We start from the raw sequence: 27397 nt of genomic DNA, 5'->3' as shown, positions 1-27397 counted from the left end.
AAGTGCTGCATCAACTGTTTCTTTCTGGATACCAGAGATGTGTAAAGCTTTCTGTGTTTTATAGGCACCTGGAGGGTAAGCTAGGACATGCTTCACAGGAATATTTTTACTAGGCATAGCTGGCAGGATTTGGGTAGCAGAGGACTGCAGGGGTGACCTGTGTGGGAGGAGTCCATGAACTACCCTGGGCTGATCACAGCCACGTCCAAACAGCTTTGAAACATGAAAACAACCCATTCCTCAAAAATTCAACCACTTAGAGGAGCACATGGCTCCTCTGCTCAGACATATTTAAGAAATGGTGCAAGCACCTGGGGGCAGGAGACACAGGAGGACACACCAAAGAAGACCTGAGAAGAGAAAGTAGAGAGACAGATCTGGAGGAACAGAAGGGGAGAGGCCACATGGAAGATGCTGCTGGGGAGATGGTTGGAGAGGGACTCCTGGAAGGAGATACTCACTGCCAGAAGAAGCTTCCCTCTGAGGGACTTCAGTCCATAGGTGACCCCCATTGGGGCAGGGACACCCTGGAGAGACTGTGGCTACGGGTGAGCCATGCTGGAGCAGTGACACCCTGAGGAGACTGGCTGTGGGCAACTCATATTACAGTGAGGACACCAAAGAGGGCCTGTGGCTGCGGGTGACCCATGCCAGGGTAGGGACAACTCTCAGGGACTGCAGCCTGTGGGCAACACACCCTGTGGCAGGGAGAGCCCCAATGTAGTATGACAGGTTGCAGAAAAGTCATGCCAGAGCAGGGCCATCCCCAAAGGAGCAGTGGCTTACAGAGGATCCCAGGCCAGAGCAAAGAGAAGCAAGGACCAGTAGAGGAAAAGAACCACAAGCATTAGCAGAAAGGAACCATTACACACTGACCCAACCTCTTGTGCTGCCCATTGCCTGCCCAAAGGAGTCAGTGGGGACTTACTGTAGCACACAGGGAGAAGGGAGGAGAGGTGCTAGACTTAAGTTTATCCTGGGGAAGGGGCGGAAAAGTGTTTCCCTAAGTGTTTGTTTAATTGTTTGTCTTCCCATCTTTTCTCAACATCTCAATCAGTAACTAATGGCTTATATTAAGTGGCAATAAATTAAGTGAAATTGCTTGAGTAGAGACATTTTGCCTCTGACAATACTTTGTGCTTTCTCCATGTTCTGAACAACAACTTTCCAGATACAGTCCACCAGCACTAGCAATGTCTGCATAGCATAAGGACACACAGAGTAGGAGAGTGCTATTGGTGCTTTCATGAGGCATCAACTTTGAACAGTTAGCATTTAGCCAAAAGCTAAGGACTTGGCCAACATACTTCAATTATCTAATTTGTAGGGCTATGTTTCATATATGTTTTAGATTGATTTAATTAGTGCTAATTAACATATCTTTATGTATTATGAGAGACAGCAGATACCCATAAAGATTTTTATATTGAGCCATATGGCAGCCTGTAATACACTAGCCAAAAAAGTATAATGAGGCATATAAAAAAGTCTGCTGCACAACACTGCTTGGTAATTTTGAAAAATTAATGTCAGAGTTTGCACAATACAAGAGATACCATCCTGTTCTTGCCTTACACAGTCTGGCTATGGAAGCTGGATCAAGCTCCAGTTAGGATTATGGACAATGCAGACTCATAGGACCAAGGCTGATCAGAAGGGCGTCATTTCACATCTCCGGATTTTCCTCTTCTCCACAAGGGAGAGTAGACGGAAGTGTTTCCTTAAAGGGTAGGTTGGCTCCAGATGCAAGATAGGCCCTGAACTTTCCCTAGGATCAGGAGATAGGCAGTTATCTCTTTTGATCTTTTTGTGGAATCTCAAAGGTTTTGCATCGTTTGTTGTTAGCCAGTTGTTTAAGATGGTGGCCTTGAGATCCTGCCTGGTCCTTTCTAACCCTACCTGGCTAAAACAGGAACAGATGGAGCTTGGTGTGAAGGAGGTGACCAATCTCCAAGTCCACCCATGACCTGCCACTTGTCACAGGACAGGGAGGAGGCCAAAGCAAGAAGCTGTGAGAAAAGCCGAAGAGGCTGGGGAACAGCAGGCACATACTCCCAGATAGCATGAGAAACAAACAAATGGTAAGGAGAGCAATAAAGTTCCCTTATCTCCCACAGTAAATGTCCACCCACCAATCCCAGGCACAGTCACCTCTGGACAGGAATCCTGTCCCATGCAGAAAAAAATTAGGCCTGCTATCTTCACTAGTGCCTTCCTTTAGTTGCATTGCTGTCACCCATGCAGGCAGAACTCAGGAGTCTTCAGTGACTCAATTTGCCAGGAATGAGACAAGGTGGCTGGAAAAAAAAAAAAAAAAGAAACAAGTGATTTTTATTTTTCCTCCTCCCAGAGTTCAAAGCAGCATAGTTCCCACATGGAATGAATGCCTTTCACATAGCCATAGCTTCATTTTCAGATTATTTTAAGGCTAATTTCAGAGACGAGGCAGAGGGAATAGATGTTGGAAAAATATAGGAAAAACTGGGAAATGTGAGCATCACAAGGACAAAAGGTTCCAAATAACTGTCATTGCTGCTCTAGTTATATAAATTTCAAGAGGGTGCTGGAGAAATGAAGAAGCAGGAAAGGTTTTCTCACATTTTGGCCACAGGAATGTATCACGAAAAATAGTAAAACCAGAAAACCCAAGATAGTCATAAACAAATGCAATCTCCTTCCTGCCACTTGCCCTACTTACTGAACATCTCTACACTTCAGACTCTGCCCTGAGTTCAAAATTAGAGACTCAGCCTTGGCATTTTGGCATCTTGGGTGAGTGCCAGCACCATCAGAGTAAAGGCTGTTCCTTACAGACTCCATTATCCTGGACCTGAAGAGATGAATGTGCCTTACAAGACTGCCATGACTAATAAGTTCTGGCAGAAAAGCGTTGCAGCGCTGGAATATTTCTTCTGGAGCTGGTGCCTCTTTTCATCTATATCGTGCTGACATCTAGTGGGAATGGGCATGAATTGACCTGTGTGAGAGGGCCTGGACTGCTCCTGCTTCAATGTAAAAGTGAACAAATTATATGAACAGAAAGTGAAAATTATTTATAATTAGACTTCTTTTTAACGATTTCCAGACTTTTAAATGTAGCTTCTTTAAAGAAAGCTATGAAAGATCTTTTATTGGTTTTCTCTTTTTTGTGACAAAATAGGCATAGCTAAAAATTTAATGTACACAATTGACACAGGTTGTGTGGTTATTACTCAAATATAACTTTTCATTATGTGTACTACTTCTTTTTATGATGAATCAATGCCAAAATACAGACATTTTTCTACACAGAAGCTGATGCTCCCGTCTTTGCAAAATCAAAGATTGGAAATAAGCTTAACAAAAGGCATTCCTACCTTGTCAGTTTGTTCAAATGTGTAAACAGAATTAAATTGCTGTACAGATAAACAGAATTTTTCTTTCATATAGTATGCAAAATATAACCACAATAATTCACAATACTTTAAAGTATTCTTTTCTGAAAGAGAAAGCATTCAAGTTATAAAGACAAGATCATACAGTGAGCGTCTGAGCTGCACCTGTTATCTCGTTTACATGTCTCAGGACAGTGTTGTTCAATTAGAAAGACAATTAGTGGTCAGAAAGACCAGAACTTGGAGAAGACAACATTTCCAGGGAGAAGGGAGCTCTCTGCATTTACAGAGGCACTCCTGGGTAACTGAATATAACTGAAGTCAAGATCTTCTCAATACACAACATCACAGTAACTCTCCTGGATTGAAAGCTCTTGTATTTAAGGTGTTTGACAGTAAGATGCCCACTTTCAGTATCACAGACACTTCACAGTCTTGGCCGACCTGCCAACAGCAGGCCATAACAAGTCAAGGGTTTCTCCCTTGATCTGGTACTAATAATAGCTCCAGTTTTGCTAGACCTCTGAGGACTCAGTAGACTCAAAAAAAAAAATGAAAGCTCTTCCCCCTTCAAAAACAAAGAGTGTATGTGACCAGTTGTTCTATGCAGTTGCTCCTAGATCTGATACTGTTGCTGGTCTGGGAGTTTTATGAGACAAGTGCTACAACTGCATTTTCATGAGATTCTGTATCAACACATTGACACCTCATGGGGCTTAAACAAAATCTTTCTCCACAAACCACAGCACATAATAAAAATACTAGCTGGAAAATATTCAAGATAGTACAGAAATGAAATCTTATCTTATACACATAACATTATCTTCATGAAAGCAAAAGTACTGTTGTAAGTGGTTTCATTACCTGAGTGAGAGACTGAAGTGGGTGACTCGATACATCAGCATGCAAGGAGCCTATGTTTCCTACACCATTTTCACTGAGAATGCTTTAAAATGCAAAGTCCTTTGTAACCTTCATCATTAGTCATTTCACTGACTACAACAGCTATCTTTCACTTTGTTCTCAGATCTGATTCACTCAGTAATACAAATATCTATAAACTATGCATCATACATGCCTGGTAACCCCCTGAAATTTCATCAGCATACTTGGCACGAGCATGGACAAACTGTCAGACTGAGGGACTCTCTCTCGTAGATCACAGAGTTACCCCTGCACAAGTTCAAGCCCAGTTCTCAGCACCTTTCAGCTGCCCTAGCACTACAATTTATGATTGTCCTCTCAAAGCAGACCATCCTCACTTTAAACATGTTGTGATCTATGCAAGTGGCTAATTATTTATTAATTTCTTTCCATTGTCAAGAACAATGTTGCATATTTTGCAAAACAAAGTTTTTCAGCATTCCAAGCTGTTCTCTAAAAAGGTTGATAAAATTATTCAAGGTTGAAGCTAGAGATAACACTACCTCACATTTATTCTTTAATGGTAATGTCTCTAAAAGGTAATGTTATGTCTTTATGTTCTGGCCCGAAACAAGACTCTAAATATTACCCTTTCAGTTTTCAGAGAGACCTGGTTGCATCTGGCCTGTCACAGCAGAGAATTTATAAAGCTGAGCAAGCACATGATCTGGGTGGTCATGAACCACCATCATCCAAATGAATATCCCACTGGATGTGGGGTACTGACCATCCTGTGGTAAGATGGCTGCACTGACCCAGGGTGATTAGAGGTTACACTAAGGCTCTTCTCTCATAGCTTCACTTTTACAGCAGCTGAAGCAAATCAAAGTCCACCAGCCCGTATTTCCTCCTTTGTAACAGTTACTGCTGTCTAATCATTGCTTAGCTAACCCACTTGGTCTTTCTGCCTAGTAACCCTTTTTATGTACACAAGAACGTAGCCAACCATGTATTTTAAATACCCTGAACATATTTTAGCTTCAGCCTAGCCATTGCAATCTAACCCCCAAAAAGAAAGTTTTTTACCCATTTGCCTGCTTTGTACTCAAACAGAAACAAACACCATCAAACTTTTCCCCCGAGTATGTAGATATAACATCCTGCTGAGCTTTTAGATATCCAGAAGTCTTTTCTGCTAAGAAAGCCTACAGTGTAGACCAGCACATGCAAAATGAAATGTTATTTATAAAGTAATTTTGGCATGTTACTGTGGAAATCGTTGGGATATAAAAAGACTAGAGTCTAATATATGCACTGTCCTCTCTAACTGGACTTACAAGAGCTCAGTAGTTTGCACACAAGGGATCTAGGATACTTCTATATAGCGTTAGTCTCAAGACGTTGCTCAGGCTAGTTTTAAATGACTTAATTCTGCTACCTCTCTTGAAGTCTGGCAATGAAAGGTTTCGCTGTTATCTGTCCTGAACCGTCCTCTTCGTTACATACTGTTATATCTAATTACAGAATAATTCTGTTCCTAGCCTGATATTTATGTTGTTTAAAAACATGCTAAAAGTGGTTTTAGACATGACAGATAACATAATACAAAACAATGTTTCCCTAATAAGAGGAGGAAAAATGTAGCACCAAATTTCAGTTCCCCTGACTTTAGACATGAGATAAAGTCCACGAGAACAAAATCAAGGCTGAATAAAGAAACTGTGCAAGGCTTCCAGTGCAGAGATGAGATTCCAGCTGTTATGCTCTTTGGAATTCTGTCCTGCAGCCCAGATACAAAACAGATATTAATGTCATGCCTTATGCCCTCTGCATTTTTCCCTGGGGACACCTCTTTCAGCACTTAGAATCATAGAAAGATTCTGATTAGATGGGACTTCTGGTCCACACTACTGCTCAGCACATGGCCAACTTCACAGTGAGATCAGGTTGCTCCAGGCCCCATCCAAAAGAGTTTTGAAAATCTCTGAGAATGGATATATCACAATCCTCTCTGGGCACCTGTTCCAGTACTGAGCCACTCTCCTGCATGGGATATTCCTTCCCAATTCCAGTATTTCCTTCTTCACCAAAGAATCATGAGATGAGTGATAAGTCTCCATGTAACTTATTAATCAAACAAGTACACCATGCTCCAAGTATGACATTCGCAGTCCAAACTACGCAGTTTGGCCAGTGGCCAGCTTGAAGTTACATTTTATTCTTCTCAGTCTCTCCATGGCAGCCTGGTGCAACTTGGAAAATTCCACATAAACAAACCAAAAATCAGCACATATTTTCCCTCAGCCTTCTTTTGGAGTCCCTTAACAGTCAACAGGTGGCCATTTACTCAGACTATCCCTGATCCCAGGATCATTGTCCCAGTCAAACAGTTTCAAGATAGCTTTTGTGAAGAGACAATAAGAAAAAGGTTTTGTCCTCTATTAAGGATGGCAGTCATTTTTAATGTCTTGATTCCCTTTCACAGTTTCTTGCAGTTCTGAGCAGTCCCCTAGATTACAAACCCTAGCTGACACAAATATTTTAAGAAAAACAGAAACTTAGAACGCTTTGCCATCCCAAATGTTCAGTGCATACCTCACCAGAATATTAAATAGTAAGCAGAGACAGCGCTGACACTTGGCCTGAGGCTGGCACAGCCAAGTGATGTTTAAGAATGTCTCTTTGAATTCTGAAGCACTCTTATGCTCTTTTCTGTTCATGTGTCCCTGCTTTGAAGTTCATAAACATTCCAGTGAACAGCTTTTTGATTCATGTGAATGCTTGAAAAATATCTATTCTCTGCAAAATGCCTGCACATAATTGAGTTTTTCAATGCAGCAGCACAAATATTTACTATTCAGTATCCTACAGCTTCAGTCCAGGAACAACTATGTAGCCACGCAACCAGCCATATATCAGAGGGGGCAAAGAGTCAAACTAAATAGTTGCACTTGTAAATTGAAAATTGTTCATCTATATGATCCACTGAAGATATTTGCAGAATCCAGATATAGCTTATAAACAGTTCACGAACAGCAAAAAGTATTTTCACAGTAATCACTATTTTCACTTTTTGGGCCACTATTCCTTATTACATTTTGCTTAAAGGTATGCAAACTACCAGATATTTAAGTGTAATTTTTTTCATGTGTGTTGATGACAATGAATAATGAGAGTCTGCTGCATTTCTCATGTGCAGATGAGATAGTTTGGTACTGCAAATCATCACAACATTGCCTTGGAGCAAATACCCCAGCACACTAATTGTCTCACATAGGACTTGCTGGACATGTATTTAGTTGGGGAAGTTTTAATTATTAAAGAGATGGATGTGTTTTGCAATCTTCCCCCCCTAGTCTTACATAGACAAAAAGAGAAGAGTTGAGTCAAGGTCCAGCATTTATGACAACTACTGAGCTTCAGATATTCCCAAGGAAAAAATTAAATACATGGCATATCCAACAGTTAGTATAGTTCTGTGACTGAAAGCACTCCTTGCGAGCTTAATTCTGCACGTTAAACCTGCATCCTGAAACATTAGCTATATTCCCAGCTGTATTTTTAGCATGGATACAAATCTTACCTTTTGATGTTGTGGAAGGGCAGAAATAGCACAAGGCAATATGAGGCTTTACACAAGGCTCATTTTCCACCAGGAAGAGCTAACACAATAGCCTTTTGTTGGCATTTATCCCGATTCCTGCTGAAGGAGGGTCCACTGAGATGGTGCTGGCACGTGGGACACAAAAAAAAGCAGCATGGCTTGTAGATTCAGCCTCTTTCTCCTTTACAAAGCTACAAAGGGCCCAGGGACATAGCAGGTAACTAAAGCTTCCGCAAACCTGCTCCAAATTACACCAGGCTCTGGGTGGATATTTGCCAGTCTCTGGGTGGATGTTTGCCAGGGTCTGAGCTCAGAAGGTGCACGGTCCGGTGTGCCTTTCCCAGCAGTCCTCAGTTCCTATGCTACAAGAAAATGAGCCCATCATCTCTGTTGCCTGCAGCAGGTCTCTATTACACAAAGCACTTGTGGTTTGACTTGTTTGTTGTGAGTTCACCGCCTTTCATTCTCGTAAGGAAGTTTCTTGTTCTTTGAAGTGGGAAAGAGTTTTGGAAAAAAAAAGGCTTGTTTCATAATCGTTTAATCTGAACTCGTTACCAAGTTATACAAGCACTATGTTTAAGATTCCCGTTGTGCAGAAGCATGCCTTCATCCTGCAGTTCTGGTTCGCCATCGACAAATTCTTCTGATCTCTCAGATGATTTGGTTATCTCTTATTTCAAATGGTAGGAGACTGGCCTGGACAACTCTTGTTTAGACAATTACCTATCAGTAGAAGTAAAACAAGGGAGGATGTCAGTCTCACATGGTTCTTTTGCCCTTGCCCTGGTGGGAACACAAAGCCTTGTCCAATTCCTTTTTGCTTCCATGGAGTTTGGGAAGGACGACAGTCAATAGTGGAAGAGCAACTGGTTGCAGATTATATGGAAAAGCTAACCCAGACCTGCAGAATTTACAAAGAGTGCTGAAGGTGCTGGCTGATGTGATAGCAAGGCCCCTGCCTATCACCTATGCAAAATCATGACAATCAGGGAGGGTGACCTAACTAAGAGAGTAGCTGACATGCTGAACGATAGAGCTTGAATCCAGTAGAACTTTGTAGAACAGGAGCATCGGGCCAACAGAAACCTCATGGTGTTCAACAAGGAGAAGCACAAAGTTTTGTAGCTGAGATGAAACAACTCCATGCATCAGGACAGACTGAGAAGCAACTGAAAAGAACCAAAAAGGACTTGGGGTGATGGTGGACACCAGGCTGCATAAGAGCCAACACCATACTCGCCCTGTGCATACAGCAAACTTTACACCGGGCCACATTTGGAGGGCCATGGACAACATATCCAAGGAAGATGCTCTCCTGCTCTGGTCAGCACTGCTGAGACCACACCTGGAATAGACTCTTGCCAGTTGTGGGAACCCAGTTCAACAGGGATCTGGAGAAAGAGAAGAGGGACTGGCAGGGGGCTATCAGATAGGTCAGGTCCCACAAGCACAGGACCTGTGACAAGAGGCTGAGGGGAGCTGGGCTTCACTTTTGCAAACAAGAGGCAAAGGGGAGATCTCACAGCAGCTTACAACAACTTGAAAGACAGATACAAAGACAACACAAACAAACCTTTCTCTGCAGTGCCAGGCAGTAACACAAGGGGCAACGCCCATGAGTTACATTTTGTGAGGTTCAGGTTGGGCAATAGGAAACATTGCCTCCACAGGAGAGTGTGGCACAGCACTGAAACACATTGTCCAGAGAGAGTGTGGATTCTCCATCCTCAGGGGTTTACAGGAGGAGCTGGCTGGGCAGAGCCACAGTTGACCTAGTGTCAGGAATATTATGACTCTAAGTGGGAGCCTGATCTCCGTACCTCCATAAGTCCTTTCCAACCAAATTTTTCCATGACACTATGCTATTGAAGTGATTGTGTCTCTATGTGTGTGCAGAGACATTCATTCAGGTATATTTTAGGGTAGCAACATGCCAGGGGAGAGGAAGAGAGAAGACAAACTCAGTAGCCTCCAAGTTTAGATGCTGACAAACACAAGGTCCTCAGGATCATAGTTTGGACTGAAAAGCCTAAAATCCACATAAGGATTTCATGGCTCTTGAATATGTCTGTGGAAGAAGACAATGAGGAAAATAAGAATCCACTGCTGACACAACAGAATGCAATGCTGTGACTTTTGTCCGCAGAGGCATGCAGGCACCCCGAAACAAATATTCCATTGCTATTGCTAGTAGGTGGGAAGCACAAGCAAATCTCTTCCCTCCCACCCCTTAATCCCAAATTATCCCAGATAGACTACCTGCCAATTCCTACAATTTATTGCTAATGCAGCCCAGCTGTGAGTCTGCATGAACACTCTTTCAGGGCATGGAAGAAACTACACTTCAGAGGGGTTTTCTCCTGGAGAACAATTCCTTCCAGAGCTATTTTGGGAGTGCAGACAATACAGCACCCTGCAGTACAGGAGGCAGAAAAAGGTCCACATGTTGAGTTCTGCATGCAGATCAGTTTCACCAGTCTAAATACATCTCATAGTTCCAGGTCTGTCTACATCTTTCAGGGAACCACAAGACAGATGTTCCCCAGGCCAACAAATCTGCCTGGTTCAGCATAGCAGCACCCACACATACTGGTCAAGGTCCAAAAGGACTATAACTGCATTCTGCAATCTGACATTCAAACTAAAGAATTCCCCTACATGGATGAACTACTTCTGCATCTAGGCAGTCTCCTGAGGTGTCAGGGAAGCAGCAGTAAACTGGCATCAGAGCCCCTGAACCAGGCCCACTGTTTTAATAACATATTGAAACTGGCTACAGGCTGGTCTCACCTTCCAGGATGACAAGCATCATGACACCCTAGTGAGAAATCTCCTGACCAGCTCTTATTATTTCACTCCCCTATCTATCCCTTTCTCCCCCCATAAAAAGCCTAGAGCTCCTCTATACAATGAAGACTAGAATCCCTCAGGCTTCCCTTAACTGAATCATATCCGTTACCTTTCTGAGAGGCATTATCATTCTCCCCACTCTTTTTATGCCCATTCCTATAAGCCAGACAGGAAATCAAATACTTCTTCTAAACCCCTGCAGCCATGTACCACTGAATTGCACAGGCGAGCCAGCCATCCTTCCAGGTCTTTACAGAGCCTGCGTGCTCTATTACAGGTCTCCAAGCTTCACACCTCTGAACCAGAGGTGTAAGCCCACTCCAGACTTAGCTACAGCTAAAAGCATTTTAAGAGATCTTTATCCTCCCAGGCATCCCTCCACATGAAACAGTTTCTCAAAACTCTCTCTCAGTTTCCTCAGTTTGTTCATGACGGGACCTTTCCCTAGTAATCTTATCATATAAATTCAGCTTTTTCAGTGATTTTCCCATGGAAATACTTTTCTACCCTGCTGTCCCTCCTATTACAAAGGCCTACCAAAGGAAGTGATCCTTCCACATCTCCACACCTCCACACCTCTGGTAAAAATGAGAGGTGTTTGCATTCAGTGCAGTGAAACTCTGATTGCGATGACAAATGATACATCACCTGTCTCCCAAATCAAGAAGATGGATTTAAAAATCATAATATGATTTTTTAAAAATTTTAATAAGACTTCATACAACAACCACATTCTGGTTTATGAACCTGGTTATCTGGTTTCAGATATAGTCACATCAATTGTTCTTTCCTCTAGAGATGTAAAGGATAGAAAAGTAGAGTTTTTTAGTGAAAGGGGAGACTTGCACCAAAAGTATCTTTCTGCGGGACCCAAGTGTTACATCACATACAGAAAGACTCGAGATTAAATCAGGACCCTAACCAATATGGTGAATCCCCAAACCAGTTGGGTTCTGCCTCCAGGCTTCCAAGCACCCATGAAGCACAGTTTTGTAGTCTTTTTCTTTCTCCTTGTGGTTCATTCAGCACTTCTGAAATCTGTGACCAACTGTATTTGGCACATGGGATGAAAATGCATAGGATAAAAAAGTGTCAAGAAACTGGCTGCAGCCCAAGGTGTTACATTTAGCTGGGCCTTGAATACTCTCCAAATCCAACCCTTTCCCCTCCCTTCCACAGTTGGATTGCCCAATGCATATTTTTTCAGACACTAAAGAAGATGCTTGTTCTTACATCTTTGATTCCTTTCAAAAGAAGTCGTCTTATATTTTTGTCTTTCTGGGAAATATAATCCTAAAATTACCCTAGTTCTGAGCAGAAACAGAATAATGATGAATCTGGAATAAAAGGCCCATACCCCTTGTAACAGTTTCCAATATGACTCTTAGAGGAGGATTATATAAAGAATCAAACAACAACAAAAACATAAAAACATCAGGCAAGCTCAATACCTTCCAGGGTAGTATAGCCTAGTAAAGAATACAAGCAATGCTGATCCATGAGAGACAGTACGCTTGGGATTAAGTAGCAAAACACAGAAAACCCTTTTAAGAAGAGATTTAAGCTACGGAAACAAACAAGAAGTGAAAGGAGTAAATGAAAAAATTCCAAAGGACAAGATGAGAAAAGCATGATGTAGAAAAAGCAAGGAATAAGAAAAGTGTGCTAAAATGGAAAATTTGAACTGGCAGGTAATGAAGGAGCTAAGAAGAATAAACAGAACAGCCATAATAAGGTAAGAAAATTAGACTAACAATAGGTAGTCTTCAGAAAAGATGGGGATCATGAAGTACAGAGAAAAGTGATTTGCAAGAGCTTTAAGAAACTGCAGAGGGTAGGTAGCGAAATGAAGAAATAGACATAGATAATATGGTTGATGTTGAGGCACAGAACAAGAGATTCATAGAAGGTCTTATCCACTAATCCAAAATTAAGAACTGTGGTGAACTGTGCTTAAAAATATACATGCTTGTTTTGATAGTGTGGGAAAGAAGGGTCCAGAGCAGAGCACTACTGGTTTTAAAAATGTATTTTCTTGGCAATAACAACAAAAATGACACAAACATTGCTAGTGAGAAAAGAAAGATGAATAGTGAGAATCAGAGGGGAAGAAAAGAATTTCTGTTTTTGTTATCTTTAAAGCAGTTGTATCTCTCCAAGAAAGAGATAAGGGAGGTAGAAACAGAATTATTGATGAGTACATGAGCAGCCAAGAAAGAAGGAGCATACCTGTGTGCTATGAGCATACCAATATCACTGGCCAGGAGCAAAAGTGCTGCTGATAGGGTAAATATAAAGATAACATAGAGACCAAAACCAATACCCTGGGCACATTGCTAAGAGAAGCACCTCAAAACTGCTAAAAACTTGAGCAGAGTCAGTCAGTCAGGTTGGAAGAAAGGTGAACTGAAACCCCAGTACCATGATAATGAAGAAGAAGGAAACAAACCACTGCGGCAAACATGGCACTCGCAGTTTGATTCCTGAGCAAAGCAAGGGTGTCTGGTAGTAAAATGACACAGATCAAGAGCATTGAAGGGCAAAGTGCTACAAAGTGGCTCATACCTTAATGCCTGAGGATTATCATTAAGGTTACACTTCTTTCCTGCAGAATCTCTTTCAAACTCGGTGTGTTCCTAACACAGTGAATTCCACTAACTTCTGCCTGGGGTTTCTGTTCCCAGAAGGGGCAAAGTAGTCAGCAGGGTGAGGGAATGAAGTCTGAGGTGCAGAGAAGTATAGCACCACCATTTTTTTCTGCTACGATAGGTATACCATCACTGCCCACTCAAGAAAATTGATATTTTGACCTTTTAGACTTCAGCTGTAGCAAAAACAGCTCTAGGGAAGACTTCAAATACAAAAGAATGGAAGTGCTGAGTGACTACAGCCAAAATAAGTTACAGGGCAAGGATGAGAACAAGACATAAAGACTCCTCTAGTCTGTTGTCCGTAGAAGAGAAAGATACTTTAGAAAGCAATGTTTTCGCCTTTACAAAAAAAATGTTGATGCCAGCTCTTATGCTAGGAAACCATTTTAAGCTTACAAAGAAATATATGGAGAATGAGGAATCAGACCTAAGGAAGAGAAGGCACTGATAAATTCTCTGTGAGACTGAAGAAAGCATAAGACAAAACCACTGATCAAACGAGCTTGAAAGAGTTAAAGTAACATTAGTTATGTCCTTGTGCACATCTTAAAGAAATAATCCCTGTAGATCAATGAAAATAATAGGTAAATGCATCATAGGTACCTTGATAGTTTCGGCAGCAACATACCTAAATCTGGTTTTGCTGCAGTTTTAAACAAAGAAAGCAGTCTTTATTTTTGTTTTAAGTTGTCCTTTAGGGCCCCTGGACAATGTTCAGCAGTCACTCAGAAGTAGTTGCTCTTTAGTCATGAGTGAATTTCAGTACTTCAATACTTGTAAGACTCAAAACTATACAGAAGAGACATTCCACAATAATCCCGTGTTTTCACTGACTCAGACATTCCCAGGGGAAAAAATTGACAGAATCATTTCACATTCATAAGTAAAAAGACAGCTTCACCCATGCCCTCCCCCTCCCCCCCCCAAAAAAAAAAAAAAAAAACAAAGAAAACCAAACTTGAGAATTATTCTTTGGACTACAGGGGTTTGCAAAGAGGGGGCGTGTACAGAGATATATGGGCATGTGTATACCAAAACTACTTCAAAAGAACATTAAGGGTACATAGCCAAGCACTAATTAAAGTTGTCAGTATAGCTTTCTCTCAGACTCCCTCCTTTTTACTAATTATTTTTTAGCTTCATTATCACATTAGGGTTTTTTTTTATGCAGGACTTCTTCCTCATTGAGTTCACAAGGTGGGCAGCAATCACTAAATGGGCAGCTCTTCAAGATTACCTTTTATCCCCACTATTCAGTGGATGCTCCATGAGTTACCATGCCATGCAAATCCTGCCTTTGAGCTTTTCTGTGATGCCTTTATTGTAGTGTACTAATTCTTCACAAACAGTAGTAAAAAAACATTTTCACCAAGCTCCTTATGTGACTAACTGGTATCATATATTATCACTTGAAGAGCTTAAACAAAAAGTCATTTAATACTCTATACCATTTAATATGTATGCCCACACTGCCCTAGGAAAAGTCATCCTGAAGACCAGATCCACCATCCATCCAGAGGGTACCTCCACATCACACAGAAAACCACTTGGGGGTTAGGAACATCTGAAGCAGGTTGTTTTAAATAAGACCTTATATTTAGAACTGCAAAGGGCTACTGAGCAATTTCACCAGAGTTTTTCACAACAGGGATACCAAGAAGAGATATTATAATATTCCAAGGACAAGAAGTCAATGACATTTTAGGAGAAGTAGTCTGTTGGAGGGGTATCTCTCTGTCTAATTAGAAAGACCTGCTCTATGAGACTTCATCTAGCTCAAGTTGATGCGAGGACCCTAGGACTACCGATGCCACAGAACCCTTCTTTCAGACACTTCCCTTCAGTATTCACAGAACCACAAAGACCTGGCAACACTGATCTGCAAGGGGCAGGTAAGGAGGAAATGGTCTCCATCCATCCTTCTTCCTTCCCACTTCTATTATGTAGAGGAAGCACTGCCTAAATTTTACAGCGGGAACTGGGTGTCAGAGGGTGTATGCAGCAGTGTGCGAGGGCACTACAGTACTGCACTAATATGAATGATAACTTGCACACCCTCAGAATCACGATAAGGCTGATGTGCACATCGCCCATTACCACAGAAATGATGAGAGCATTGATTTCCGTATCACCATGTAATTATGCTGCAACATACCTATCTGGCCTACCCTTTTACTGGCAGTTACCCTGTAATTGTTTTGGAAGAAGAATAATGCAAGATGAAATGTAACTTTTATATAGTTTTCTTAAAGCCACTTTACTCTTATATTGAACTTTTAACTCAGAATAAAAGGGAGTATGGAGGGAGAAGGTACATCAGATTGTCCCTCACATCCATTTGCATCTACAGCACAGAGTGGAGAGGACATTCCTCAAAACAGGTAATGGGATTCTTCAGCAAGCAAAGAACAGTACAAATATCCCCTTCTGCACATGTTTCACTCTTGGAAAAATTGGTGTTGTAAGTTAAAACTCTCCTTTTGGATTGCGTGAGCTGCATTTCCTCAGCAGATTATCCCTGATCTCACTGCCCTTGGCAGCATTAGAGAGGTCACATTTTTACACGGCTGAACAATTTCTTCAAAGTATGAAATAAAAACATTCCTTCCTTCAAAGCAGCCATGCATGCTTTCTTCTTTATTTTGTTTGTTCAGTTTTTCTTTTTAAGTCAATAAACACTTTATACCTTGTGTTTGTTGCAAGAAAAACAAATTCCACTGTGTCACTAGTATCTACTTTCTGTTTACGGCATCAGCTGCTGAAAATTAAGTATTTCTTAATATATCTTAATATACCTTCTAAGAATTAATTGCAACCCCTAAATTATTTTCTCCCCAGCAAAAGTTCTGATTGTATTTGGCAGAAATGGAGTGGGGAGTGACATCTCTGATTATCTTCTGCCAAGCCTCAAAGAGCTGTTGTGTCCTCTTTCCCAGCTCCCAGGAGAGAACTAGTACAGTAAACACCATCTTAGGTACTACATGTAGCAGCAGCACACAGATTTGCAAAGGTCACCTAGCAGAAGGCATTCCTGCCAACTTTCCTTCAAATCCAAATGGTTATTATGAACTATTTAGAGTAGAGTCTGCTTATACAAGGGTGGAGCAAACCCAAACTGCATGTTATAGCTCTCTTTTGTTATAAATGGGTAAGATTTACCCAGGAGTTAATAGAGTACAGGAGACAGATAAGGTATTGCTAATACAAGGTAACCAAAAAACTTAGTCCTTTTATATGGTCAAAATATGGCACTTTAGCCTATATGAGTCCCTAGAAAGATGAAACAGCCATTCTTGAATGGTTTTTCTCTTTGAAACATATATTCTCATACAAGTCTAAAAGGAGATTACCTCCAACATTGAGTCAACTTTTTTTTTTTTTTTTTTTGTTTCATAGACAGAATAATAGGATTATCAGTGCTATATCCTGAAATTCATATTCAAAACCAATAGCAGCCGAACCTTTGCCATGGAGACCAGAGTACCGTGGAGGGGTTTTTTGTAGTGGTTCTTCAGAATGTATTAAAATGCAGTCAATAAACTCATCAAGCAGAGAGAGACTGTGAAGGAAAAAGCAATGACATGCCTGTAAGAATCCAGAAGGTCTCGTAGTGCTCAAAAAAAGACAGAACAGATTCCTTCATGGGAAATCTTAATTACTTAACAAACCAGTTCATCTCAGGCATACTGGATTCACGCACTCACATCCTCATTTGGTAAGAAGTGTTTTAAAGTTACAGTGGACTCTCCTACTCTGTGCTGATAGCCTGTTCCTGTCATTCCAACGTTTGTCCCCTCCAAGCCATGCCACTATGCAGGTCCATTTCTCTCTGCGCTGTCACAGCTGTTCTGTCCACACCCTTGCGCGTGACAGGCCAAGTCCTGCTCCACTTCAGTGTGGAAGCTGTCTTTTCCTCTTGCACTCTCCTGAGAGGTGCATTGCCACTCCTGCAAATCCCCGTCCCTGTATCCAGCACTGCAGTGCCCAAGAGCAGTAACCCCAAAGAAAGTCTTACCAAGCCCCATACCAGGGCCAAACAGTGCTCTCCAGCCTGAAGGTGAAGACCAACAAAGAAATGGAATATGTTCAGTGTAAAAGAGACCCTTGGAAGAAATTAGCTGCTAGATGGGTTGCAACTGAGCATGTGTAAACTCATTTTTAATAGGATAATAACTATGACTATGGTCAGATTTGTTTTTATGTAAACAATAGAAGAGATATACCTCTTAGGCATCTTTGAGTCTTTTTTTTCTAGTACCTGAACATTCCAGATCTGCTTCTCACACACAAATACCCCCAAAATGGACTTTTGGGGTTTTTTTTAAGCTGCAGAACAATATGCTTTTCTCCAGTGCATTTCTCAGAAAGGCCAGGAACAAACTTGCAAATAACAGGATGAGTCTCTGGCAGACTTGCAGCCTCTAAGTTTAGCAAAGTTATAAGTTTTCTAATTTGAAGTTCTGGGCATTATCAACCAGAAGTGATGCAACCAGCTCCAAGTAATAAATTTCTGATGCCCAATTTAAGAAACAGTATAAACTATTAAGAAGGAAGGAAAATTTGAAGTAAAATTTCTTGTCCTTATAATCAGCAAATCAATCTAGCTTACTTCAGTGGGCTCTACAATTACAAATGAGGGAAGAATCACCTTAAGTTTTTTAAGCTCTCTTTTCAGACTTCTGCCTCTTTTGGCTGGCTGCCTGTGAGAGCCTGCATCTCTGAAGCAGCCTCCCTGATGCATTGTTTCCTGAAAACAAAGAATACGAAAAGGCAAGCATAATTATTCTCATTGTTGGATACTTGAAACAAACAGCAGGAGACATAAATTACGAGAAGACCTATAAGCCTGTATCTGATGAGGAATAATGAACTGTTGTAAAGACAGGGAAAAATTGAAGTGCAAAGGCATGTAACATTTTACACATTAATAATGCAATCAAACTTTATAAGATCACAGATCCTTCTCATTTAAAAAAAAAAATTGATCAGAGTGATTTGCCTTAGGGCATATTTTATCTGGACCATTTCATCTACTGTCATTACCAGGCAACTGTAGGATAACAGTCCTTTTACTAATTGACTTATTTAACCTTAAAGCACCTAAACCATTTTTTAGCTCTATCCTGCAGTAAGTCCAACATTCACAGCTGAAAACAGTTCATTATCAGTTTTTTAAAGTATGTGTGAGTTTTAAGTAGCATTTGGGGCTTATCATTAGCACAAACACTCAAAAGGCTAAATATACCCTGGTACATCATGAACTAGTATTACAGTTGCCACTGGAGTTCATTCTGTAAAACACGAACCCACTTCACCTTTCTCTAGCCCCAGTAAAACATTCCAGGGGTCTCCAGAGGCCCAGAAGGATAACAACAAGACCTTATTTTACAAAGCTGATAGCTGCAAACCTCTCTTAGATGCACTGGGTTTTCCCTATGGCTTAGATGCCAAGAATATTTCAGTGCTTGTGGACTACTTTGCTTGTAACATATTCATTTTTCATGTACATGTTTATCTTTGTGTGCATGAACAGAAAAACCTCAATCTTTCTAAGAATTTTTGAAAAACAGAGCTCAAGTTTTGGGTTGTTTTTTTGATTAGAAAGAAATGGGATACAGAATAGGTTCTTTAGATCAAGGTCACTAGCAAGAGTGTAATAATTTTGTTTCCAGTGGGGATGAAGACTTGACCCACATGCCTGCTACTATTTTGGACCAAACAAAGGCAAAATTTCTAAGCAAAGTATCATTTCAAGACTAAAAATCAAAAAATAAAAATAAAAAGCTCATTGTCAGACTGCACATAATCTCTTATCAAAAGATTAATAAAAAATCTTTAATTAATCTTACTAATTACATGTGCCTAGGTTGTCATTCCAAATTCTCCTTCATCCAAGTGTCACTCAGACACTTGGTCTGAAGTCTGTGGTTCATGCTCAGCCTTCAGCATTTCAGTTTTTATTTACTACTGCAGGATATCTAAACTAGAATCCAGAAATCTGCTGGTCCAGGAGGGGAGGAAAGGGAGGAAGGAAGCTCTGTGTTTAGATGGCAGTCACTGAGTTGAGGCACCCAAGTTAAGGAAACTGCAGATCTTTATAGATTATGGCAAAACATACTTGCTGCACCCAGTCTTCAGAAGCTCTGCCATGGTCTGCATCAGGGTGATAAAGAAAGGTGGACCAAAAAAAGAAAAAGGAAGTAATAAAGACAGTCTGCAGGAATTAAATTTGCCATGCATGAGATCCTTTATTTCTTGAACTATCCAGACTGACAATGTTACACACACTACCACAAAGAAAACAAAGACAGCCAGCAACTTCCCAACTTAAGGTTGGCTATTCAGACAATGTTGTCCATCACAAAATTTCTCAGTCTCTCCAAGAATGGGCATAAATATACACTCACATCTCTATTAAATGGCAAACTTATTTAAAAAACATTCCTGATTGCAGCTTTTGAGTGGGGTGCAGCCAGGAGCACGCTTGTAATCTCCTTGTTGAACATTTGGCATACAGGTGGATTGGAACAAAACCATACTCCATGAACTTACCTCCCCAAAGCAACCAGGATGACTCTATCCCATGCCCTCTACTTCCCAGTAAACGTTGTGGAGGTCTAAGCACTTCTGAAAAGTCTTGACCAAGCTGACTAGTTTCCTGAACATCCACTAACAAGCAATTCCTACTACTCTTACTATTAACAATAAATGAATAGTCAACCAGTGCTGGGCAAGTGGATTGCAGCCCTGCACTTTTATGAAAGTATCAGAGTAATCTCAGCAGTATGTGCCAACTCTCAATGTGTTGTTTTTAAAGTGCCTCTATAGTTCACTGCATGTTTAATTTTTCATAGTTTATAAATTTATAACCATTGTTGTTTGTGGTGTAGGAAGGTCTGGAATCAGAAGGTAGATATTGGATCGTTTTAAGGTCTAACGCACGAATTATTTCTTCTGTGATGCCAGCTAGAGAATAGAGTTGAGGCAGCCTGCAGAGCTTTCCGAGGAGAAATAACACTTTTCTGAGAGTGGTCAACGCATTCATCAATAATTCTGCAGGCTGCCTCAGATGTGGGGCAAAAGCTCAAACGGCCACTCTCCCAGATAGCAATGAGTTACACCAGGCCCACCACTAGCAAGATTCAAACAAAAGGTGATAAAAAACAGACAAAACAAACACAATACGAAAAGATGGGGCCTCAGCAAGCCTTACTTTGAGCCACTTGGACCTGCAGCTGTGCTTCTGCCTCCCCTTCCTTTGCTCCTACTGCTTTCCACAAAGGAGTGATGGTGGCTTCTGTGCAGCCCCTCTGCTCTAGCGCTGGGACAAGCAGAAAACAAGCTGGTTTTTGCATCTCTTCCCTTTGATTGGTGACACACCCCTTTGTCAGAGAAAAAGGTATGAGGTGGGACAGAGGACAGGGTGCTGTATATGTGGACTGACTTGAGGACCCAGGGGAAACAGAAAACGTTTTGGGGCATGGAGATTTCTATAGAAGAACAGGCCTCATGCTCCCAGTGGAGAGAAGCTTACACCCTGTGAAATCTTGCTGGGGTGAAGGACCTTGCTGCAGGGAAGAAGATGCAAAATAGGGACCTCAGCACCCAACTGGGTGACAGCCTCTACCACAAAACAAAGTCTTGGGATGACTTGAGATCAGTTCAGCTAGGCTCCACAAGTGATTACATGCCTTCAGCGGCAATTAAGGATGATGCTTTGCTTGTTTTTTAATGGAACTTTGACAGAAGACAGCTGGATCTTCAACATCTTACATGTTCAACTGTAGCCAAAGGGATATATTGATATTGAGAAAACTAACTGCACAGACAGTGATCAATGAAGACATCCCTACCCACACATTCTCTACCCACAGTAAGGAGATTAAGGGTGCTAAACATTTGCACCTACATTCCCAACCACGTACTCTTCAGCCACAAGATTCATTTTGGATGAGCTCTGTACATGGTGCATATGTCCCAGAACTCTCCATGCCCTCATTTTGGCACAAGAGATGTTACTAGAGCCCTAGCAGTACCACTGGAATGGCTCTTCTGGGTGGCACATCTCTTGTCCAGCAGGTGGTTTGTTCGTTGCCTTCAAAGACATACTGCCTCAGCAGACACAAAACAGAGCCAAATCTTGCAGCCTCTGCTGCCACTTGGTTGTTTATTGTTCTGTCATTTACCAGCAACATTTCACTGGATTAGGCCCAAAACATGAAAAAGCTGATTGCAAGACAACCACAGACAGAGAAGACCATTTCCCAGTCAGGTCCGGGAAGAACAAAATCTCCCCACTCCTAAGACTACTGCATTCTGCAAATTAACCCTCTGTACAGTGCAGGTCCAGCTGGTTTTCTTTCAGTACCAGTGTGCAATTAGCAGTAAAGAGCAATCAGTCTTCTTAGAACTGAAGCATTGGTTATGGTAACAGCAGGAACACAGAAAGCAGACAAAGCAATTTTAGAATGGAGATCTTTATTTTGTGTCCATCTGCCCTTATCATTGTGTAATGATAACATAGGTCAGCCTGACTTCTTCAGATGCCCAGCAGAGAACCACTTTGGCCCGAGCAGTCCCCTGATAGCTTCCTCTTGTGGAGGGAGAGGATCTCTTTTTAGCCATCCAGAGTTCCTCTGCTCGGATCCGTTCCAGCACTTCCTCTGCATTTTCAGCCGCCTTCTCGATTCCTGCTTGTTTTCTCAACAGTCCTGATTTAACATCTCTGTATAGCAACTGTCCTTCTGACTTAGCTAATATACCTTGTCCATAACACAGAGCAGTTGTATTTTTATGATGCACTATATTCTGTAAATACTGGTGGAAGGTTATGTTATAGAGACATGTGTTAATTCACTGTCAAGTGGATCAAGGTTTAAAGCACCACAACACCGTCAAATTAAATTAATGTGGAGTTGGATCAAAATCAAGACATCCTTGCAGATTTATACGTGGGCAAGCGACTTTTAAAAAGACCTATTCACAGGAGCTGATATTTAAAGATATTTTTATTATTATTTACTCAGATAATACATATTTGGAACAACAAAAATACAGAAAACAAGATTCTCCAAATATTCTAGAAAACAAGCAGTGCAGACACATAAACTTGTGTCCGTTTCTAGAATTTCATTTATTTTCCGCATGTGATACACAAAGAAATAAACATGAATATTGACTGTAGTGGCATTTGTTGCATACAGATGATTTCCCCTCCGAGGAACATTTTGGATATAGTTACATTCTGCTCTCTGGGAGAATTTTATAATGTTTTCTTTCAAAAGCAGTTGTTTACACTGCTCTTTCAAGGCCCATTCCTGCCATTGTTCATAAATGCACTGGGACTACTCACCTGCACATGGTGCAGTCTAAGCCTTATCAGAGACTTAGGTAAATAAAGGAGCAGACAAGGCAAGGCAGAAACCTCACCACACACCATTGCATGAACACGAGCCCTGCTGTGATGATGCCACAGGAGGACAGAAAGGTTACACACACACCATTTCATACACAGCAGCTGTCTGATGTGCATTTACTGTGAGACTTACCTAGTCCTGTGGAAAACAGGACAAGAAGAACTTTTAACAACAGTATGAAAAAAGACAAGTTTTTTCTCGAACACTTTAAGGTTATGCTATATCTTCTATACTTCGAAAACTATACACTTCTTTTGACTGGGGCTGCTTTACCCAGAGGTATGGTAACGTATCTTAGCAACAGCGGCAAGGGGGAAGACTTACTGTACTGTAAAAGAATTAAAACAAAATGTATATAGCTGCTGACTGTTATAAATACATCCCTACCACTCTGAGGGGGTGTTCAATTATACTCCTGATTACTTTTCACATTTCCTTTTTCAAAGGGGCGGGGGCATTTCTCCAGTTTTCAGCTCACCCGTGAAGAGCCTTAAGCATTTTAATTCCCCCTTCAGCTTCAGCTCCAACTACACAGGTTTTACAGTATAACCTGTCACTATCCCAGCTACGTTAGAAAAAGCCATTACTGTAGCACCCTGGAGATAACCTCTTTGTGTGAGCCATGCTGCCACTCCCTCAGGTGTTCAGCTGTCATCAGCCTAGAGCAACATCCTCCAGCTCCGTCCAGAGCAGGTGTGACTAGACATTCCAGGACTGCGATATTTCACATTCCTACTTGTCAGGGAAATAGAAAGCTTCCTGCAGCAGGGGAAGTTTGCACAATTTCACCTCTTACTGAGATGTGTAGTTTCCCACAAGTAAAACATCCTCCTGTGCGCAAGGTTCATCTATACCCTCCACCCAAGTCTCCAGCCAGACCAAGCCCCTGCAGGCTTCCCACCTCCCCAGTCTGGTGGCAAAGTGACATTAAGAGCACTACATTGCTTTCCTCCTCCTGCAGAGAGTTCTGTGGGCAGCGGGCGCAGGGACCGCATCTACCTCCCGCTGTGAGTGCGTGGGAAAGCGCCCAACTGCACCAAAGGTACCAAAGTGATCCAAGGGCAGAGCTACAAAGTAGAATAAAGGCTCCAGATTTTATGTGGCACAGAGCCAGAGTACTGAAAACATCAGTGGAAAAACAAAAAGTGAAAACACCTTTTTTCCTTCAGCAAGGGCAGGTGGGCTCCAATTTTCTTTTTAAGGATTATCCTCTGCAAGCAACTCTGGCAATGGCTATGAGTAACAGCCTTACCAACGTACCCTTCTAGCAAACAGTTTCCTCAGCTTTCCTGGGAATGAACACTGCTACTGTCTACCTCCTCATGAAACTTTATGTAATAGCCGTGAAACACTTGGAAATTTTGCAGATTATTATGCCCTCTCAAGGAAGGGAGGGAGAGAGCCCTTGCTGTTTACTATGGCAGGGGAGGGACCTCAGTCTATGCAGCTTGCAGCAGATCTACACACAAGGACAGACCAGGTGGTTGCCTAGGACAGCAAATTGGCCAGGGGATACTGAGCATATGCAGGACTTCGGCTGGGTATTTTTCAACTTCATCTACTATAGAGGATGTGAGGGGGAAGGGTCAGAAACACAAAGGGACTCTGCTTAGACTTGCCCAGTGTTATTTTTCAGGCTTTTGGACTACCTGCTCCATTCAGTGATCTATCTGGCACTGTCATTACTCCAGAGGTGTAGAGACTAATTCCATCCTAAGTGTTCCCATCTTTCAAAAGGCCGCACTTGACAGCTGTTATTAATTCCGTGCATGATGAAGACATTTAAAGCCTCGCAGGCTTTCTCACAAGTGGACGCCTTTCACGCCTCACGCTTAGTTGTACAGCAGATGAGTTTCCACGCACACATACACATGTCCGCTCCTCACACCAGACACTGCCACTGCTGCGAAACGCGGCTGCTGTCACCCGCGCCATGGGCACACGCCGCCACGGACACCCGTGCGGGAGACGCACCTGGCTCTGCACTCCCACGTCCTCCTCCTCTTCCTCCTCCAGCCCTTGGCCACACCACTGCCTCTCCTCCCGCGGGGTCCAGAGGCGAGCTGTGCCCCAGGGAGGCTGCCGGATCCCGGGCCCTCCCCCGGTGGTGAGGGTCGAGCCGCCGCCACCCCGGGAGGGGACCGGAGCCCCAGCCGCCCCTGCCGCCCCTGCCGCCCCTCGGCGCGTATCCCCGCTCGCCCGCCCCGCCGCTCTCTCCCTTTAAGGCTTTCGGAAACTTTTCTCCCTACCGTGCCGTCACGCTCCGTTAGCGGGGCTACGGGCTGGGCTGAGCCGAGCCGGGAAGTTGCTCCCGCGGGCGCCGGACCGGAGCAACTTGCCCCTCACGGCCTCCGGGCAGTCGGAGCTCCGGCCGCTCCGGCTGCCCGGGGGCCGTACGGGAGGAACGCAAGGAGGAGCTCGGTTCGGGGGAGGGGGAGCTGAAACCGGGGCGTGGGGAAGCCGCTCCTTTCCTCCTCCTCCTCCTCCTCCCCCTCCCCCCCCGGCTGCTCTAGTCTGGCAGCCAGGCGGCCGCTGCCTCCGGTCGGAGCCGCTGCAGTTGGGAAGAGCTCCCCGGCCCCCGCGCTGCCGCCGGGATGGGGATGCCGCTGGCGGCTCCCGGCCTCCTGCTCCTCCTGGCCGGCACCGCGGGGATCTGCCGGGCCTTCTTCTCCCTCCCGCTCCGTGTCTCCCACCCGGCCGCCCCCGGCGGGTCGCCGCCCGCCCCGGTGGTGTTGCGGCCGGGGAGTGGGAGCCGGCAGCAGAATCCCCTCGATGGCGCGGACGGCTTGGCTTTGGCCTCGGAAACCGGGAGCACCCTCAACTTTTTAGCCATGGTGGAGAATCTGCAGGGGGACTCCGGCCGCGGCTACTACCTGGAGATGCTGATCGGGACCCCGCCGCAAGCGGTAGGAGTGGGCCGGGGGCTGCGGGGATTTGGGGGGGGGGGGAGGTGGGGGGGCGGGCAAACTTCTCCTCGGTGGGCGGGAGTGTGCCCACCCCCCAGCCCAAACACAACTTTCTCCTGGTGCTCAGTGCTGCCGCCTCCCCGCCACCCCCCTCCGAAAGACGGTGCCGGTGCCCGGCGCGGGCGAGCGGCGGCGGCGGCGGCCGGAGCGAGTTTCCGCGGGCTGGGCGGGGGGCGCGTCCCGGGCCCCGGCGGCGGCGGGGCGGGGCGGGGCGGGGAGCGGCCGAGGGCAGCGGCCCCCTGACTGCTCGGGAAATGCTGCGGAGCTGGTGCCCGGTTTCAGGCTGCCTCACGGCGTTTGGGTTCGAAGCGAGTTGCTCTGTCAGTGGGAATGACTGTGTTTTCGAGTCGGAGGGTGGGTTTTTTTTATTGTTGTTCTTTTATTTTTTTTAAGGTGCTTTGCACTGTGACTGGTGATGGATCCTCCCGGTGCCCCCGGGAGAATCTCTCGAAGTCTTCCTGCTAAACTAAGTGATGGCTGGGCAAAACCAGCCCCTTCTTTCGGGAATTCATGTGTTACTCATTAGTAGCACAAAGAACGAGTGTGTTTTGAATACGGTTTTCAAGTAGCCCGTGTTGCCTTGAATCTCCCCCATCTGCCTTCACCGGCATTGCTGAAGCTTTTTGGCCATGTAGTTGCTCTTTCATCTGTGTCATGAGATCCCAGGAGGAGCGGTGCTGGGCTGCTGGTGGGGATGACTAGTCAGCTGAGTGGGGATTAATTTCCTGAAAGCCCTCGGGGCTTTCCCTCAGAACTTCGTCTTTGCTTTGGGAGTTTAGATCCTTACAGTCCCAGTGTACACGAAAAAAAAAATCCTTATTCTCTTGCGTTAGCTCCTCTCCGTAGCAAAAGGCCAACGAATGCCAAAATGCCTGGCCAACAGGGAGTGTTCAGCTGCCATTACATTTTTGGACTTCTGTAAGCTTTTTTTTTTTTTAATACCTTGAATGTAAGAGGATTGGCCACATCGTCACTCTAATTGAAATGTATGACGGCAGGATCAATACGTGTATCGAGAAAGGGTGGCGTTGTTTTATGATCAATAAATGTAAGGGTTTTTTTTTTTTAAAAAAAAAAAAGCTAACTAGGCCTGATGTATCAAGGTGTGGCCCGACAGCCACAGAGGCTGTGAAATACTTTTTCCTCCATGTTGTACGCTGCATATTTGACTCGTTCTATTAGTGTGGCGTTGTGTGTGCTTCATTATTCCAGGGAATGTTCACTATTGGTTTCTGCCAGAATCAGGGTACAGGATTTCATTGAATTAATAATCCAATTCAGTATGTCTTAGTGAAAAAGATAATTTTAGGGAGAAAAAGTGACTATCAAGAATATCATCCCCTTATGTGTCTGGGGGGATTCTGAAACTGGAAGAAATGGAGAAGGAAAAATATGACAGGCTTTTGATAATGTGACTGGAGGTCTAAGAGGTGGAAATGTGCTGCCCTCAGTGCACCTGACGGCTTCACTTACACTTAGCAGTTAGTATGACTTGTATTACATGTGATGTAAGGTTTCAGATAAACTTGCCTCAGTGATGTTTCTAACCTGAAAAAAAAGGGGAAAAAAAGCTCTGAATCTGGTTGCAAAGGTTTTACTATTTCGAACTAGTTCTGAGTTCTTGCAAAGTTAATTATTTAAAAGACCGCCACTGGTGTTTAGCACATGTGAA

General features: G+C 43.3%; 1 protein-coding gene and 1 long non-coding RNA gene across 2 annotated transcripts in view; one reads left to right on the top strand and one right to left on the bottom strand.

The window, feature by feature from the left end:
* On the bottom strand, positions 1–25144 carry LOC142060046 (uncharacterized). Its single transcript, XR_012661583.1, has 3 exons — positions 25009–25144; positions 17992–18090; positions 1–2297 (listed from the first exon to the last, which is right to left on the bottom strand). It is a non-coding gene; the product is annotated as an uncharacterized LOC142060046 (long non-coding RNA).
* Positions 24814–27397, top strand: part of BACE2 (beta-secretase 2) — a 48238-nt gene continuing 45654 nt past the window's right edge. The window contains exon 1 of the mRNA XM_075099577.1: positions 24814–25665. Coding sequence (XP_074955678.1) covers positions 25354–25665 — 312 coding nt within the window. The 5' untranslated portion in view covers positions 24814–25353. The remainder of the gene's footprint in view (positions 25666–27397) is intronic.

The sequence above is a fragment of the Phalacrocorax aristotelis genome, chromosome 1 (assembly GCF_949628215.1).
Source record: "Phalacrocorax aristotelis chromosome 1, bGulAri2.1, whole genome shotgun sequence".
NCBI classification, from domain to species: Eukaryota; Metazoa; Chordata; class Aves; order Suliformes; family Phalacrocoracidae; genus Phalacrocorax; species Phalacrocorax aristotelis.
This window is presented reverse-complemented; position numbering and strand designations above follow the sequence as displayed.